At 48.6% G+C, this 18,783-nt stretch overlaps 1 protein-coding gene and 1 long non-coding RNA gene across 4 annotated transcripts in view; one reads left to right on the forward strand and one right to left on the reverse strand.

Moving 5' to 3' along the window:
• LOC119465806 (adenosylhomocysteinase-like 1) overlaps positions 1-18,783 on the forward strand; it is a 286,195-nt gene that overhangs the window by 37,664 nt on the left and 229,748 nt on the right. The window contains exon 1 of one of the 3 annotated variants that reach the window (XM_037726271.2): positions 3,518-4,932. The exons of the other annotated variants lie outside the window; for them this stretch is intronic. Within the exon in view, the coding sequence (XP_037582199.1) occupies positions 4,717-4,932 (216 nt within the window). The 5' untranslated portion in view covers positions 3,518-4,716. Of the gene's footprint in view, positions 1-3,517; positions 4,933-18,783 lie in introns of those variants that run through there. 3 annotated transcript variants of the gene reach the window in all.
• Positions 1-18,783, reverse strand: part of LOC119465810 (uncharacterized) — a 57,483-nt gene that overhangs the window by 24,938 nt on the left and 13,762 nt on the right. The gene's annotated exons all lie outside the window — the stretch shown is intronic.

Here is an 18,783-nt window from a genome sequence, read left to right on the forward strand (position 1 = left end):
TGTTCACCACTCCCGTTGGCTAGTAGTGGATTGAGTGCAGCCGCGGACGTCGTTGTCTATTCTCGCTAGTGTCTACCGCCGGAGCTTTCGATATCGGCACCTCGCGTCGTTTATTTTGATTTTTTTTTGTCAATCGTAGGAATTCTCGGTCTGCGGAACCCGGAGCCGACTTCGGAAACTACAGGTTTATTCGTGCCTCGTGTGCGTTCGTGTTCAACCGTGTGTATCGATTTCACCTAACGAAAAGTAGTCCGGAATTGTTTCCTGCAAATCACAATATCTTGCAAGAAAGTGACAGCGCTCGTGCATTTCCTGCGGCTGCGACGTTCCTCGTCGACATCGCACATACCCCGGTTAGTCGTAAACTTATCTATAACTCTGTACCGGTTTTACCGGTTTCCAAAAGAAGCCCGGCAACTGTATTGGAAAGGAGTATACCTTCACGAATGCAGTTGAAAAGAAGCGGTTTTCGCTCATACCGGAGGGAACTAATAGACGCTGGATATTTTGACAAGTGGAGCCGTCGATTCAGTCTGATTCGTTTGGCCGTTCTTCTGCCCACGTGACTTCACCCGCTGCGCCAGGGAGAGAGCGTGCGCGAGCTGTTCCATCAAGAGTATAAGTTCCAAGTCTCGAGAACAAGCTAGCTTCTCTTTCCGCGTGCTGGTAGATTAATTGCGGGAACACTCTAAACGTCGATTTACGTCTTCGAAGCGCTGACCTCCACGACGAAGGCGTCAGCGATTCCCCGGCGTGTTTAGAAGCCCGAGAAACGAAATCGGTTCGGACAAGCGGCTTCCCGGCACGACATCAGGTGTTGTGAAGCGCAGAGTTCTCGGAATTAGAGACGACGCGTCGGCCGGCCCCGTCACGTGACTTTTATCCTTTTTCTCGCGCTATTTGTCTGCTCTAAGTGCAGGCGACACTTTCTCTCGCCTCATTAGGGTCACGGCGAGATTGTCGCGCGGGAGACGTAATTGCTGCCTTCGGCGAGAGAGGACTGCGTTGAAAGGATTGCGGACTCGTTATATAGCTGGGGACGAGAAAGCCCAGCCTATTTTATTGTGATTTATATATTTTTTGTCGTCGGTTGCTCGGCCGGGACGTCCCGGGAAGAGCCCGCTGATAAGCGTGTTTAGCGCCTCGTATACCTGTACTCCGCCTCCTGAATTGAGGCAGCGACAGCAAGCTGTTGCTATAGAAGAGCTGTTGTCTGCGTCTCCTCCTCTGTCACGTTCGCACGTTCGTATTCTCGTTTGTCTCTCCTCGCCGCTCTCTTGCATCAACTGGTAGGCGCGGTACTCGCTTGTTTGTTTGTTTTATTTTTACACCGTCTTCTACATCCGTGCAACGTATTGTTTGTAGCAGCCTTTACACATATAGCACGCCATTCGCTGAACAGCTGTTGCCTCTGTCGGCGCTTCTGTCCTGTAGATATTCCCTTCTTAGAGTTGCGATATCAGCTGATAGGCGCAGTTGGCCCTGTTGCGCCTCTGTCTCGGTTCATTTGCCTTGCAGCCTGATAGATGCCCGTAGTTACAGCTGCGTGTACAACGCCACCTCACTGTAGCTGTTGTCCCTATCGGCGTGTCACCTGTTCGCGCGTTCATTGACTTGTTCGACCCTCCCGACACCTCTGATAAAAGCGTTGTGTGGGCTCGTGTTCCATTTTTGTGCCCCTTTATCTCCGCTCACCGCCTGATAGCTTAATTGGCCCAACGCTCGGCAACATTTGCCTGTATAATAAGAGTACCTCATTCTCATCACACTCTCCCGTCCACAAATTCGTGTATCTGTGGTTTTTTTCTCGGCCCTCTGCTGATAACCGTGCCAGAGTCTGCCTATTCATTCGTTAACCTCTCGCCTGTACATCGCCTTGGCGTACAAGTTGAGCCGATAGCTTGCTATAGAGCTTCCCGACGTGCTGCCTTGCGGAATAGTTATGATGATGATGATTAGTGGGGCTTAATAGTTATCATCAGCTGTCTGTCATCTCATTCCCTTTTCTCGCTCTTTTTGTCTTTCGTGTCTTCATAGCGCTCGATACCGGAGAGAGAGAGAGAGAGAGAGAGAAGAAATTATAGTTGGAAAGGGTGAAAGATTGGGTTAAAGTGTTCGTACCACATTAACTGCGCCGGGAAAGAAGTCAGGTGCGCGCAGGAGAGAGAACACGCGAGCCTTCCTGGTATCTCATCTATCCATTTGCGCGTTAATTTACGCGGTTAATTTCGGTTTATTCGGAAATAAACGAAACGAGCCACAGCGTTGACCGAGGGGATTCCACAGAGACATGTCTGTTCTTGTCGGCGCTAGTGGCTTTTAGGAGAAGGAAGAGGCGCGCTGAATGAATGCTACAGCGGAGCCCCTGTCGTTTAGGTGTGCATCCCGAACGTGCCTATAGTAAGTATTGTTAAGGGCGGCGCACGCGGCCTTGAGACCACTCACACACCTTGCGTAAGGCCTCTTAGTTCTGCTGCGCTCTCGCAGAAAGGACAGGCATTGTCTTGTTTTGTTCTCCCTCCGAAGGCGTTTCACTTCTTGTTCACCCGTATTATCACGCAGCAGAGAGAAGAAGGGGTTACCTTCTTTATTATTGCATCCTTTCTTATTGAGGGGTGTGCTGGCACAGGCGCTGTCGACGAAGCCGCTTGCGCGTCGGTCTCGCAATTTGAATGCGAAAGCGCTTACCGGGAGAAAAGAAAGAAATAAAGATAGAGGCAGCGGTAGCACTGGACATCGGGGGCTCTTTCGTGAAGGAGTGGGGTGCGTCGGTGTTCGGAGGTGGTGACATAACCGCAGCACTCGTGAGAGTTCTGCCGTCTCCGCGGTGCGACCGCCGCGGAAACCGCGTCGCAGTACGACTGAGTCAGCATAGTTTCGAACGCGAGTCGGTCGTGTTGTAGAGGAACGTGTGTACCGAGTTGCCAGGAGCGAGCTGCCTGTACTCCTCGATCGTATTGAATTTCGTCATTTACGGTTTTGTTTTCGTACAGCTTCGATACTTTTTCGTTCCCTCTAATTTTTACGTTTTTCTTTTCGCGCTGCCTCCTTGCTCGGTTTCTTTCTCTCTCTCTCTCTCTCTTTCTCTGTTTTTCTCTCGCGCCAATTAGCAGAGACGCGGGGAGGGGGCGGCGGAATTTCCCGGCGTTCTCGCGCATTTTCTTTTCTTTTGATTTCTGTCTCCCCTTTTTATAACCGTTCTTGCCTGGGAGACGAGAAACGCTGCATATTTTTCTTTCTTTCTTTGTTCATGCCCTCGGGCAAGCAAGCAAGCTAACGCGATCTTGCGTCTCCGTCTATCTCCATTCTGGAAGTCGCGGCCGGGCGGCCGGGCTATCTGCTGTAGCCGGCTGTAAGCGAGCAAGCCGTCCACACAGAAGGGGGCTGGGTGAGCCAACGACCTTCGAAACCAATTCATTTCGGCTCTTGTTCCGCACTGCCACTGACGGCGATCAGAGGTGTTTGGCATTTTCTCTCACTTTCTCGTTCCGTTTCTCGCTTTTTTTTGTACTCTATCTTGGCAGTAGAAGTCTGGGCAAGAAACCAAATCCCTTTTGGCGTTTCTGTTTCCGGGTTTCCGTTTTTTGTTTGTTTGTTTGTTCCTTTGTTCGTGTAAACCGTCGCCTTTGGCGGGGAATCGTCCAGATTGGTCGAGCGAGGCAACAGGATTGTCGGGGGAGGCATTGCGAGTGTTTGATGGGCTGCCGGTTCAGTGTTCTCTCGGCTGGCGGTTTCAGCGCTGCGGCCTCAAGTTCAAGTGGGTGCAAGTGGAATCGATGCACTGTTTATTCTAATACGAGCTTTCTCTCAGAGGCACGTCTTGCCAAGGCGCTTGTGGTGCGACTGCGTTGACCGTGCCGTGTCATCCGTTCTCGTCACCTGTGGCGTCTAGTGACCTGCGAGTTCATCGTACACCCAGTTCGACCGCTCGCTGGACTCGTCAAGTGTCGCTCTGCGTCGACGCTTTCTAGGAATATTTGCCAGGCGCGACAAATGCTGCGGCCTTGTTCGACACTTCTTGCCCGGCAGTCCGTTTTGCGGTGGGACCTGTACAGCCACTCATCGACCAGCTCACGGAAGGAATCGTCGGAGGACATTTGACACTTCCCGATCCTTAGACCACAGCTAGTCCGATATTACTTATTCTTCTTCAGGTGTATACAAAGTCCTGGCACGTCTGAAACTTCGCGCGGTAGGATATCCCGTGTTTTTTTCAAGAAATAACCTGCATACGCCTGTCAGGTGCCTTTCCACAATACTCGAGGACTAAGTCTGAGCGACTTCTCGTTGCAGAAACAGCGGACTGTTAGTTAGTTCTCAGCTCTGAACATCAATATGTCTCTGGGCTGAACGTGTGCGTGCTGGTGTGTGGGACCGAATTTAGAGGTCAGTGACCTCAGTGGTGTGCCACTACGCGCTTTCGAGTGAAGCCTGTGCCCGAAGGCGTCAACACATGAGGACGTGATGTTCGCCGTGAGCAACTAGCTTCGCCAGTTACGACCCTCGAGGGCACTATTAAAGAAAGGTCGTTGAAGGACATCTTCGCGACTGTTTTCGTCTTCAGCGGTTATCGTCAACGTGTGTCTCCGTGGTGAATTAGTTACACGAAGGAGGAGTGGAAAAGCCGAGCTCTCGGTCATCAGTGATTTCGGACCGCAGCTCCGACAGTGCATCGCTGTGGACATCGGGCGATCGACGCCAGGATTAACGGCTGTCATGCCGATGCTACAGGTCAAGCGCGTGCTCGCCGACATGCCGTACAGCCAGGTGTCGTGCGTGAACTGGAAGCGCAACTGGCAGGTGACTGTGGCGCCGGACGTGATTCTGAAGGCGCCAGGCGCGCCCGACGTGGTTCCCAAGGCTCCGGTCAGCATCCTGGTCAAGCGGGACGACAAGCCGCGCAAGAGCGGCCTGTGCGAGCAGTGCCTCAGCGTAAGTCTCGAGAAACGGACGTGTATATAACGCGGGGCGAGTTGGGTGGCCGTCTATATAGTGAGTACGCAATGGCTCAACTTTGAAAAACGCAGCGTTTAAACGACGGGCAGAGTATGTATATATGGTGTGTGCATATCACGGAGAATTAATCTTTCTCCATGGTGCATATGTCGTCGGGCGTGTCTGCCGGGCACAGTTTTGTGTCCTGTGCCGTCGATGTGTTACGTTGCTTCGTGATGTTATTTTCTGCTTGTACGGCAGACTACTTTTTGTATTGTTGTCGAGGCTCTTCCTATGGATAATTATTAATTTTCATAGCCAAATGAACAGCGCAGACTACAGGACTGGGCACAGATAGAAAGGCAGAACACGCGCGCTGAATATATTCAGTCGAACCCGGATATATCGAACCGAAATATAACGCATTATTGTATATAACGAACAACAGTTAAATTCACTTGAAAATTTCTGTATAAAAATTTTATTTGATATATCTAATTACCTATGTATCCAACCTTTTTGTTATCCCCTTCAGATTCGACATATCCGGGTTCGACTGTGTGTAATTATTCTGCGGTTGCTGATGGCCTTGCAATGTAAAATGAAGAAGGAACGCTTGGGTACTTATAGTATGAAGTGGGTTAAATTACAGCTAGTTAAGAGTAACTAACTCTATATATTTCCTTCCTCTGCGGCGAATCTCATAGCCCAGCTGTCAGTTTGGGACGCAAAAACCCAATCACTTCATTAACGGATTTTCGTTCTGGGGCTAGGAACAGCGCAGTCGAGCTATGTGTACATGTCTAACCACGGTTGAATGCAGTCGATCACTAGGATTTATTACTACACCAGTGGTCATCATTTGAGACCATGTCCGGCCCGGTGCCCTCTACGAGCTTCCGCGAGCAAACGTTAGAAAAGAACGGTTTGAATGCCGCAGATGCTGTGTGCGCTGGCGCCTTCGTGCTGGCATTTGTGACAAGTCCGCGCCGTGTAAAAATTTACTTCGTCCAACGAAATCCAGAGCAAAGAGTAGCCTTGCGACAGGTCGAGTCTATGCTTATAGGCATGCTCGAGCCTCGGTGCGGCAGTGATTGTTCTCTGTTCTCGATTGCGCCTGGAAAAATTGTAGAGGGCGTGCGTTGGAAGGTACTGCATACGCCTGAAAAGAAACTGCTACGTTTGGTTTGTTACTTAGGTGACGGAGTAACGCGTCATTACGGCGATCTGCTCTAGAAGCCTTATTAACATTCTTTAATGAAAGCGATATTGCATATCTGTATTAACACTTAGAATGGCCTGTGTGTGTGTGTTATTTGGCTGATTTGATGGATTAACTTGTGTTTAATTGCAGAAACTGCAGGACCTGCCTTTGTGTTGTTGTTTCCTTAAATTTTTAAATTTTTTTTTTTTTTTGGGGGGGGGGGGGCGGTATATTGACTGTTCCAAGCACGTTCGCGAAATGCGCCTTACTGCCGGAATATTCTTCGTATCACGTGACGTTGTCATCATTTGATAATGGAACAATTTATTCGTGCAGAAGCCAGTGAACGGAATAGTTGCCAACATTTCCAGTCTACACTGACTAAATCACTATGGCTCTGCAGCGTTAGCACAGCGCTTTACGAAGCAACGTTCGTGTCCCAGCCGACAACGCCCTCGTATTCTAGGTGACATTGAGCGCTGCTGTACGAGTACTTTATTTCTTTTACGCTTTGCCGTACGCTGGCGGTATACAGCCGGTCGCAAAAGTGTAGATGCTATTTGTCTCGACTCTGTATAGCATTCCGAATTCCAATGCGTCGGCGCTGCGCTAGGTGAATCCGGTCTGTGGCATGCGCGCGGCGAAGCTGTCAGTGGGGACGGTGAAGCCATCAATTATCATTAACGAATCAAGTACGCATATTAGAGTGCAAACAGTATCACAAAACATAAGAAGCATGAAATCGTTGAAAATTTACAAATAAAGAGAAAAAAAAACAGGTTCAGGCACGTAGTAATATATGGTGTCCCAACTATCATGCACCAATATTAAAAACTATGCTAATACCACGTAGCTGGACAGAACCAAGGTTGTTTGCCGTTGCTTGGGGATACTCAGATTATGTTTTGCAATTCCGCCTAATTACATATTATAGTCTTAATTATTCAACTTCTGAAATATAGTTAGATGACAGTGTCAGTGACAAAATTGTATAGAGCAGAGAAACTCCCGATACAGCTTTCTGTTGCTGTATCTGAAAAGTGCTTTTCCGAGCGTGAAAGAAGCCCGCGCGCATACACGCGAAGTGCCTCGAGCGGCCAGTCGTGCGGCAATTTTGCGTGTATTCGCGGGCTGCTTTCACGCTGGGAAAAACAGCTTAACGTTAGGTTAGGCCAGGCTAGCGTAAAAGGCGTTAGCTGGCGCGGCTTACTCTCACAGCGGTTGCAGAGGGCGTCGAGCGTCGCTGGCGGCGTTTCAGCCAATCGCGTTCAACCGCGGTTGATAAGGCCTTCTAGATTTTCAATATCATCATCATCATCAACAACATCATCATCAGCCTATACTTTATGTCCACTGCAGGACGAAGGCCTCTCCCTGCGATCTCCAATTACCCCTGTCTTGCGCTAGCGTATTGCAACTTGCGCCTGCAAATTTCATAACTTCATCATCCCATCTGGTTTTCTGCCGACCTCGACTGCGCTTCCCTTCTCTTGGTATCCATTCTGTAACCCTAATGGTCCACCGGTTATCCATCCTACGCATTACATGACCTGCCCAGCTGCATTTCTTCCGCTTAATGTCAACTATATAGAATATCGGCTATCCCCATTTGTTCTCTGATCCACACCGCTCTCTTCCTGTCTCTTAACGTTAGTCCTAAGATTTTTCGTTCCATCGCTCTTTGTGCGGTCCTTAACTTGTTCTCGAGCTTCTTTGTTAACCTCCAAGTTCTGCCCAATATGTTAGCACCGGTAGAATGCAATGATTGTACACTTTTCTTTTCAACGACAGTGGTAAGCTCCCAGTCAGGATTTTCAATATATGCTTCCGGTATACCCATTGGTCGTGGAGACGAACTACGCGTGCAGTGGTAGGTTGTCGGAAAAGTGCAAGTCTGCTGTTTTGATTCACTGTTAAGGCGCGGATATAGTCCGGTGTGTCCAGCGTGCAAGGCAGCGTGGCCGGCGAAGTCGGATACGTCGATTGTCTGACATTTGGTATACATGTACGGTTCAGCAAGTTAAACGTGGTTCGCGGTGACTAGCTTGACCAGCTATTACCGCAGTGCATGCGCATACGTGCGAGACCAGCGAGCGCTTTTTGGTTTGGCGAAGGTGCAGGCTCTGCACGTTCTCTTCAGTCTAAAGAGCGAGCGAATCTAAAAAGCGAGCGGTGCACTTTGTCGCGCGACCTAGTTCGGCGTGCGCGACAAGGCTGTGGCGAAGCTTTCCCGCTTTTTTATTTTTTCTGCGTTCCGAAAACTTATGTTGTCTATTATACATTCGAGATATGCGCAAGGTGACTGCTGCTTCGTTAAGCCGTGGTTATTGCAGTAGGTTACCCATTGTTTCTCTCGTAGAGAACAGGAACGAGACAAAAAGAAACCGAAGGATCTGCTTACGGTAAAAACACACATTTGCATGTATACCATGTGCAGGTTTGGATTGTGGTGCGTGACCTGATCGTAACTGATTACTGGCCGCTCTCTTAGTATCACCGCCTACGACTCCTGTGCAAACTAATGGAAGTGAAAACTCTTGTTCTTGTGTAAATTAATGTTGACTCACCGCTTGCGTGAATATGAACCAATTTTGCATGTTCCTCTATATAGTCGAAGTATCCCGCATTTTAACTGGCCAGAACTGTGTTCGCCTCTTCACTGCTTAATTTCCTTCAGACGCTGATGTGAGACACCATTTGCTTCGATACTTATATATTTTCAAATGAGCACCCACTAATTTAGACTAATTAATCGGGTAGCGTGTCCAGCGGGCCGCAAGGAAGGCGCACTGCTATGCCACCCAAGAGTTATTTTCCACGATTGGGCGTTCGTGTCGTGCCTAAACAGAACGATTTACCGACGTTGCTCAGAAACTCCGATGATCCGATTTTCGCTGATGCACCATGCGCAGTGCCCCCACGTTGTGTGCCACATGTGTCCCGTACAACAGCCTCGTTCGGAGAAAGATTGAGTGCTGTGCAGACATTTGCATCGCAAACTGCATTACCCCTCCGGCTATCACATGAAGGTACGCGTTGCAACACGCATACGCAGCACGTTATCGCGATGGCCAACAACCTCGACGCAGGCTCTCTGAAGTTCACCGCAGCGCTTCACTGCAAGTGTCGTACAAGCAACATATTCGCATTCTCTTGACACTTAAAGAACAAACCGATTCATGCCTGAAAAAAAAAAAATCTGTCTCGGGCAAAAATTCCGAGAACACAGAACTGTTGTTGTCACAGCTTTGCTATGCGGGCATTCGCAATCTTCGGCGCCGATATTTTGGTGCAGGGGGAAATTTGTGAAAGGAAGCAGACTTGACTTTCCGTCTACTTTGTCAACACTGTGAAACGCAGCAACATTTCTTCGCTGTGGGCAGTTTCTTTGGTGGTGGCTTCATCGTTCAACAAACGCACCTGATCGCAGTTCTACGGCTACAGAGGCTGCTGACGGGAGCGTCTGCTACGACCTTGTTACGAGGTTTCCTGCGCTCACCGCCAAGTGTCGCATGAATTGCTGGAGTCGAGATAAGCAAGAGAAGTTTAGAGCATATTGGTGGAAAGAAAGCGGGAAAGAGGTTGATAGAACCGTAGTCATTGCAAGCTTAGGTAACAGTAGGATGTAGTGATGAGATTGTAAATACGAAAGTTAAGATGGATATCAGATATGCAAAAGGCTGGATGGCGATATATAGTAAACCCTGATTAAATCAATCAGGCTAGGTGACTATTTGTCGCCGCCACGTTTAAAATGGGACGCCAATAAACGATCATCATCATCATCACAATCGCGAATAGTTTACGCAAGCTATAAGCAGTTTTGATGGTATTAAGATTTTGATACAGTCGGGGGTTTTTCGGGCGACTGAATTTAATTTCATAAAGTTATCGTGGTCGTCTTCTTGCGTCACAGATAAAGTCTTAGATGGCCATGCAGACGTTCCTGTGGCTGAAGCCTTGCGCAGACGCCCCGAAGCGAAAAAATAGCCGAAGGCTGAGTTGACCGGATATGGAACTTCCCCATACCTTTTTCTTTGGGTTGCAAAAACACGGCTGAATAGAAAGAAATGATCAATGTATTTAGGTTTATTGCAGATATCGGATGTAGAACTGTATGTTAACTTGTGATGCTCCACCGTTTCCTTTCCTCAGTTTCTTTTTATTTCGCGCCTCCAGAGGCACCGTTGGTTGGAACAGCGCACCGCATTCTATATTGAAGCACGGAATTGCCGACCAGCCTAGGCATATCGCCTCCGAGATCGGGCGGAAGTGCCACAAATATTTGCGAGAGAAGATGCTATTACTAGTGCTATTGCCCACTACTACCTGTACTGTTACCGTAACTACGGCGTCTCTCATAGCCGTCTTGCTTTGAGACGCTGGACTCACTCACTCACTCACTCACTCACTCACTCACTCACTCACTCACTCACTCACTCACTCACTCACTCACTCACTCACTCACTCACTCACTCACTCACTCACTCACTCACTCACTCACTCACTCACTCACTCACTCAAATTCTTTCCGATTCTACATAAAGAATGCCCATTTTGTAATGATTGAACATAGGGTTTTGAACAATCAATCAATCAATCAATCAATCAATCAGTTCACCACCGCGAAGAATCAAATCGCTGTTCTCTGTAGCATCGACGTTGGCGCATCCATCGCAGGCTATACTTTGCCTTCGCGTGCATCGTGGGTCGCGATGTACGGTCCAGCGGGCAGCTGTGGGCGGCAGGCGAAGGCCGCGGGCCGTGCTCCGTTGGTCAGAGGAGCTCTCGTTTTCACGTGAGATGGGGGGAGGGAGACGCTTCTTCACTGCGTGCACCAGTGGGTGGCGTGCCTGCTGCCCCCGTTGTTTCGAATGCGTCTCGACTTTTCGGGCTATGCGTGAGCCGTGTATAGAGGGAAGCGTTGCGCGAAGCAACGGATCGCTGGGCGCGGCCTTAGCTAAGGAAGAAACCACAACCAGGAAAAACAAGAAGAAACGCTCTCTGTTCACGACTGCCGTCCCTGGACTTGGAGAGGAGGACGGTATGCGAGACCGACAGGCTCGTCACCTCAGACTGTGCACGGCGTGCACTACGAAGAAGTGTGCCTACGGACGCTGATAGTCGGGACTTGCCCCTTGTGTCCTCAGGACTTGCCGTTTGTTCTGCTAATGAGGACGTCGCCGGAAGTGGTGGATTTTTGATGGCGATGATTTGTGACATAGGTGGCCGCAAGCCTGGGGCCTGTGCTTTCTGCGTTCTTTGAACCATTTGTGAAAGCTTGTGCGCCGGCCTTTGGACAAGCGTTACGAAATCAAGCGTGTAGTGTCCTTTTGTCTCCGGTGGACTTGCCATTCGACGCGTCATTACTGCGACGTCGGGATATTTGATGGCAGATCTTGTTGACTTTCTGCTACCGCCGCGGGCCCTGTTGTGAATGGTTTGAGCAGCGTGCAGTGAACATGGCCGCACTTTGTTCCTAAGATCCATACTGTCCTTCTGGGACCGGCGCGTCACCTTGGCAAGGAACACTGCCTGCCGGTTGATGGTGCCTCTGTATTACCTCGATTGTTTTTGGGCACGCGCATATATCTGAAGACATCGGTTCGGAAGACGGGCGGCCGACGTGCTTCACATTCGGCCGGAAACGAGCCAATACGCGGCGCGTTTGGCGCTGCCGCGTGTATAGTACCGACGTACCTGCTCGTCTGTCGTGCTGCGCTCTGAGGCCGCGTTCTAGTTACCAATGCGCGGCGTGATGGGTACTGACAGGCTACTGACCGTTTCAATGCGATGACTGCAGCATCTCTCTCTCCCACTCTCCTGACTTAGCGTGCTGCCAGAAACCTGGAAACGTGTCGCTGGCGCGCCACAAGTCCAATGCTATTCCGCGGCCAGCGTTTGGTATACAACGACGGACACAACGCGTGATGATTCGCTAACTACAACGGCGTTCTTTGTGTGCAACCCGCTGTAGCCGTTGAAGGACTATCGCATCTTCTTGTCAGCATGTCCCTGTTCCTGCGTCAGCGTTGGTTTCGGACGGACCTGATGCCCGTGAAGGGGGCTGCGTGGTCGCTCCACGAAAGTGTCGGCGACGTCGTGTGTGCGAACGGCGGCTCATCTTCGACGGTGCGCGCCCGCATCTCCGTAAGTGGACGCGACGCTCTTATATGTAGGGGTGAATGGCAGTGCACGATGGCCCCGGGCGCCAATTGGCACGTCGTTTTGGCGAGTGCCGTTCGTTTCGGTTGGACAAATTCGTCTATGCTTTTTTGGAACATGCACTGCTGATACTCACGTCGGGGTTGATGCACTACCGCGGTTGTTACCCCCCCGAGCACTTGTCGAAACTTAAGCCATCGTATCTCGTTCGATGAGACGCGTGAACACACTTTTGCAAATGAATGCTTGAGCGACTCGTGCACACTGTCTGCGTGATTGCGCTGTTTGCGGGGCTTGTCTGCTAAATTGTGTAACGTGGTATAACTTTTCTAGACAGATGGGTTGTTAAAAGCACGCCATGGTCCGCACTTCAGTGTTTGTTTCTACTGGTACGCCACCTCGACCTAGTGTTTTAAATTACCTATCGGGTTGCATAATGGTTCACGCAGTGAGCACTGGAAATAGATTGACGTATGCCTGATTTCCGCATGCGTGTATAGCGCCGTGGAAACATTGTGGATCTCAACTGCGCTCCACGATATAGAAGACATATAGAACACTTATAGCATTCCTACGGGATACAGGCGTCATTGAGACTGTTTTTTGTGTTAGTGTATCTGTGCTAGATTTTATATGTTAGTTCGTGTTTTGTGTTTTGTGTTTTACCTCACTGCATTTATTTCATCCCTCACCATTCCAGCTGGAGTAACGCGCCAGGCCTGTCGCTGGGCTAACCTCCCCTGATATCTTTAAGCTTTCTCTCTCTCTCTCTCTCTCTCTCTGTACATGCATAGTTGTCGCTGAAGCCATACCATAGCAGAAGCTTTAGTCGTTGCCATGTAAAGGCACAAACATCGATCTCTAGCACCAGGAAAGTCTGTACGAAAACAACGCCTCCGAACATCGTCATACGTGACGACATGCAGCAGCGGTGCGCGATAAGATTCGCGGAATCGAATTTCTGCTAGGGTGTGCATGCCAATCGTTCTCGAAAAGAAAGGAGGGTAAGGGGAGGGAGGGAGGGGGGGGGGGCAGAAAAACACAAAGGAAGAAAAGCACAAGCGCAGGCACTGAACGCGCTTGATTATGTTTTCATTGCGAACCGCGGCCAATCCCATTCCCTTCGTGGATATATACGTGCCATAAGTTGAAGGTGACAACAACAACAAGAATGCGCTTGAGCACTGTAGCGCACGAGCGCCTTTAGCGCGTGCAAGACGTCAACAAGGCGTCCGCAAATTGTCTACGAGTAGTACGTCTGCTGGATGCCTGTATATAGGCTGTGCGAGCCTATTTCGGCAAGGGTGTATATACAACACGGCGCTTAACGTTTGTCGGCACGCTCATGCTCTCGTGCAAAACGGCAGCGTGCAAGTATTGTGGCGCTCGCAATATATTCCTCTTCTGGACTAAGCCCAGCAAGCCGCTCAAGCCAGTGGGGCCCCGGGCTAGGGGCTCCGCCCACTTTTGCCTTCTTTTTTTTTTTTTTGCCTTTTCCCAATAGAGTTTTACCCTATCTATTCGGCGCTGTTCAGGTACCTCACTCAATGGACCAAAAGTGGCGCGGGTCTTTTGCGGGAGTAACTGATTGTTTCATATATCTGGCTCCTTGCTTTGAGACCTGTCGTTGTTGGAGAACGTTCATTACGTAGCTTTCCCTGCAGTAATCACGCATGATATTCAACTGCATCTCAACCGAAAGTATCCTGAAAGCGGCAAAAATCAGCGACAAGCCCCCCCCCCCCCCCTTTCCCCCCTTGCCCCACCTTCCAAATTTCCGTCAAATAAGCTTCCGGGCAATGTTGTTTTTCAAGTCTTTTCTTGCTAAAGCGTTCCCTCTCTTTGGCACATGTAATCCAGGGGCCGGTGAGAACTTTCCCGGTGATAAGAATAAGGAGTTCCACACGGAACTCCCGAGCGAAAAAAAAAGAAAAAAAAAAAGAGACAACAAAAACACTCTTGATGCAGGCAAGATACAAGTCACGGATGTGATGCGGTCAGTGCAAGCGACGCACAGAACTCGCGGCGTCCTTGACCCGGGGCGATTGCCTGCACGAACCGAAAGCGTTACTGCATGTTTCGTCGATAACGGCGTGGAAATTATTCGCGCTCCGCTACGCATCAGCCTACGTCATCTGTGCCCGTTACGTAACAGTGGGTCCATTTAACTGTTGTTGCCCCGTAAGGCAGCAACGGAATTTCCCGTGCCAACTCCCCCCCCCCCCCCTCTGCCTCTATTCCCCCCTCCACTTCACAGGGTTATTTTTTTTCTTCTTTTTCTAATTGCATCTAAACGATTGACCTTTTGAAGGTCGGCTAAGCTGCTAATGCGGAACCGCTGCTGAGCTCGAGGTCGTTGGCGCGATACCCAACTGTCGCAGCGGCTGCGCATAAGTTGGAGGGAAACTGAAAAAAAAAAGTAAATAAATAAAGGGAGAGAGTGCTAGAGAGAGAGAGAGACAGAAAGAAAGCCGAGCGGCGTCCGTTTGCTTGTGTTTTCCAGATGTTATACTACTGCGTTGTATAAACCATTCGTGCGAAGTTCTGTCCTAAGTCGTCTACCATTACTGCTCAGCTTAGAGGTGTAAATACTTATTATAGGCGAACCCGGATATATCGAACCCATATCATAACGAATTATTGTGTATAACGAACGTCAGTAAAATCCCCTTGAATTTGTTTGTATGATTTTTTTTATTTATCGAATTACCGATATATCGAACTTTTTTTGTGATCCCCTTCAGATTCGATACACATGCGGGGTCGACTATAGTTGTTTTATCTCAAGTGTCGCGCCAAGAACTAAGTGCGCTTAACACAAACGGTGAAGTGAAGAGAGAGAGAGAGATCTATTTACACGAAGGCAGAGATGTCTGCCTGAGCTTCGTCTTTCCTCCTGTAACTCTGCACTCGTTAACTCGTTTCTTTCCCGCTTCCCCGGAGCGCGTGCAGCGCATTTGCGTTTTTCCGGCTACTGAATTTTCTAGTTTTTCAGGGGCAGATGTCGTGCGTCGCCAAAAAGGGATTCAGTGCCTTCCCGTTTAAAAAATAAGCCGTTGTTGCCGTGTTTCACGGCCTATATTTAATGTGAGAGATTTGCGGATTGCGATTGAATGAGCGTGGTCCCCCGAAATACTGTAATCCGAACAATGATTAGCGTTATTGTTGTTTAGTTTTGCACCCTGTCCCGTGTATTGAGCTATTTTATCCTGGACCAACTGGCCTGCACCTCACCACTTCTGAAGTCACGTCTTGCAGTTTTTTTCTTGTATTTTTTTTTTAATCTCAAGGGAAATATGGGGTGAAAGCCCTTAGCCACGTTAAACGTTGGAGGTCTGGCCGCAAAGAAAAGGCGGAGCCAAGTATACCGGTTGTTGGCGGACCATGACCTCGACATGTTGGCAGTGCAAGAAACAAAAGTTTGCAGAGTATTTATGGCGCACCGTGCATACCCGTATACGTCGAACATAACGACGATTGGGATATTAATAATCTACATGCAGTTGTGGATATGAGACTAAAAGTATAGTCAAATATATTGTAAGTGTTATGGACCTTAAGACATGCAGTTGTCACAATAAGAACTAACGTATACGCGAGACTGGCCATGAAATCATAGTCAAGTTTAAAGTATAGTAAAATATATTGTAAGTGTTATGGAGCTTAAGACAGTTGTCAGAATAAGAACTATACCGTAAGTGAGACCGGTCATAAAATTGTAGCCACTTACATGCGGCACTGACATTTTAGTGTTGCCTTTCTTACAGAATAAAGTTGCACTATATATTACATCATCATTCTCCTTTCCGTGGTGAGAATTAGCGAAATCCAGGCTTTATTTTTGTTTATTCTCAGTATAAAGTTTATCGTCGATTCAACCCTAATTTTCGTTGAAATATATAAAGTTTAGTAAAAGTTAATCCCCCCTATGTATATCCACAAGGTCGTTTCAGTTGACCTTTCGAGGCTTCGACGGGGGCGAAATACAAGAACTGCCGTGTACTCAAATTTAGGTGCGCGTTAAAGAATCCAAGGTGGTGAAAATTATCCCGGAGTTCCGCACAACAAGGCGTACCTCGTAATAGGATCGTGGTTTTTGGCACGTTAACCCAGCATTTATTGATAATCTACCTCCAGTGGTCCTTTGCTTGGCGTAACAGCTTGGTCCTGTAACACGGTAAACAGGTGTTTACCATGTTACAGTGCCCACAGCATTACATGTACAATGCGTCTAGACATAAGAGTTGATTTTATTTTGTTCGTGCTCGGTTTCTTGCGGTATGGTGCGCTTTTTGAATGCAACTCTACTTCGTAACGGTATATTCGCATCGCTGTGTCGTCCATGGCTTCTCGCGCAATGCAATGCAACGTTACAGCAAACAAGCAGGCAATAAATAAACAAAGCAAGTGCTCACGAAAGCATGCGTGTAATCACGCGTCTTGCATAATTCCTTCGCTGGATTGCGCCTCCAGTGCTACCGCGTGTAACTTGCGACCTCCATAACTGTGCACGCCTATATTGCGCGCGCCAAAAGATTAGATAAAACGTCATAATTACGTGCAGTTCGTTCTCCCTTAGAGCTCCGCTTATCGCCGCTTGACCTCTCGCGACTTTCCTTCCTTCGTAGGGGGGGTCTTTATTTTTTTTTCCCACCGGGTCGTAAATTGTGGCGATAGGCAATACAGCCACGCGCTGTTTTTTTCCTTGCCGAGATCCCGCGCTGTAGGCAAATTCTTCGACATCGACGTCCCGAGAGGTCGTAATGTAGGTATCGATTAAAAAAAAAAAAGAAAAAAAAAAACAATGAAGAAGCTGTTTCTCAGCGTCACTAATACTGGTATATCCAATGCCCAGTTCGTTATGAGTGAGTGATTTTACATGAGTATCGCTCGGCAAGTTTCAGTTGTTCGATGTAGGGAATAATACGCTCTATCCGGTTTTTTTATCATTTGGCTTCGACTGTACTTCTAAAGCTGTATAAAGTTTTCGTATTGGACACGTCTGTTCAGCTTTTCGAACAGCTTGTAGGACAAGGGTTTGCTACGTTCTCGTCACTAAATATTCCAGCGATCTTTTTTTTTTCTTTTTTTTTTTTCCAGGGTGTGCACGCTCCGTTTCCCACTGCGGCCTGCTTTGCTCGAAGTGTTTCGAACGCCCTCCGCACAGCGTACTGCGTGTTGCGCCAAATGCGGTGAACAAAGAGACAGACGAGGGTGATAATTTTCCGTTCCCTGCATTAGTCGCGATCCAGTAGCTCGTTCTTTCTACAAGCCACATTGTTCGCGTGGAAGGGGCGTTTGTGAGTAGTGAAAAAACAAAACAAAAACACACACGCCCAGCCCTGAACAAGGCTTTTCCTTTGCAGCGCGCTCTCGTCGCCGTCTCGACAACCTTGGCAGAGGACTAATGTGCTTTTCTCCACTGTTGCTTGTTTCGCGCTTCATCGGCGGCCGTTTTGGTTCAGCGCTGGCGCGTGGTCGGTTGCTGAAAGGATGTATTTATTAAAGGAGAGCGCATAGGGGGGGACTTGTGCGTTTCCAACCCTAATAAAACAATCCGATATGCCCTATATGGCCTGTATCCGTAATATCCTATATGATGATATAGGATCCTGTAGTATGTAAACCTATATGTTCCCATATAAACCCACTGGACCACGTAGGATTATGGTACGGGGAATGTGGGCCTTTTCCGCTAGGGAACCCTCCTCCGCGGTACTTCAATTGGCGGTGTTGTTTAGGCGTACCTTTGTTTCGGCAGTGTATTTTAATCGTTAAGAGTATCTTTTAATTGTGAAGTTTATCTTCTGGGGGGCGTCTCTCACCCTTGATTATTACGCTTATTTACTCCAAGTACGCTTATATTACTGCTACACTGTATCTTCATCGATAAGTCAATCTGGCGTACTTCCGTCATTTTGTCGTACCCCTATTTTACTCCAGTCAATTTTGCATTTTAATCGGTACGAACAGTGGCGTAATTTTAATATTGTGGCGTAATTTCAAAAGAACAGCGAACATTTTTACGGGGTCTGGGGGGGGGGGGGGGGGCGCTGAGCGTACCGGCCTGAGTGACTTTGTGTAAGAGACTTCACGTACAGCCTCCCGCATTTTTAGCTATATCGCGCGAGCGTCCATCACGCGTCATTTTAGTGCCTTCAAGCTGCGATAATCAGCGAGACCGGCAGAAGTACTCTCAAGTGCATCAAGCACTCTCCTGTGCAAGAGCCAATGCGATGTTCCCTTCAGGACGATGTACGACAATATTATCTCGCGCGATATAGCTGAAAATGCGTGACGCTGTACGTCATCATGCGCGCACGCAGTGCCTTTGCAAGTTGGCAAATTTATCCATAAAGAGGCAGTTGGCGTTATCAGTGACGGCACTCTGCATGATGGCACTCGTAAACCTTCACTCATCACTTTCCCTAAAGACAGCTCGCAATCACTTTCCCTAAAGACAGCTCACATTAAGCTGG

The sequence above is a fragment of the Dermacentor silvarum genome, chromosome 10, assembly GCF_013339745.2.
Source record: "Dermacentor silvarum isolate Dsil-2018 chromosome 10, BIME_Dsil_1.4, whole genome shotgun sequence".
In the NCBI taxonomy this organism is placed as follows: domain Eukaryota; kingdom Metazoa; phylum Arthropoda; class Arachnida; order Ixodida; family Ixodidae; genus Dermacentor; species Dermacentor silvarum.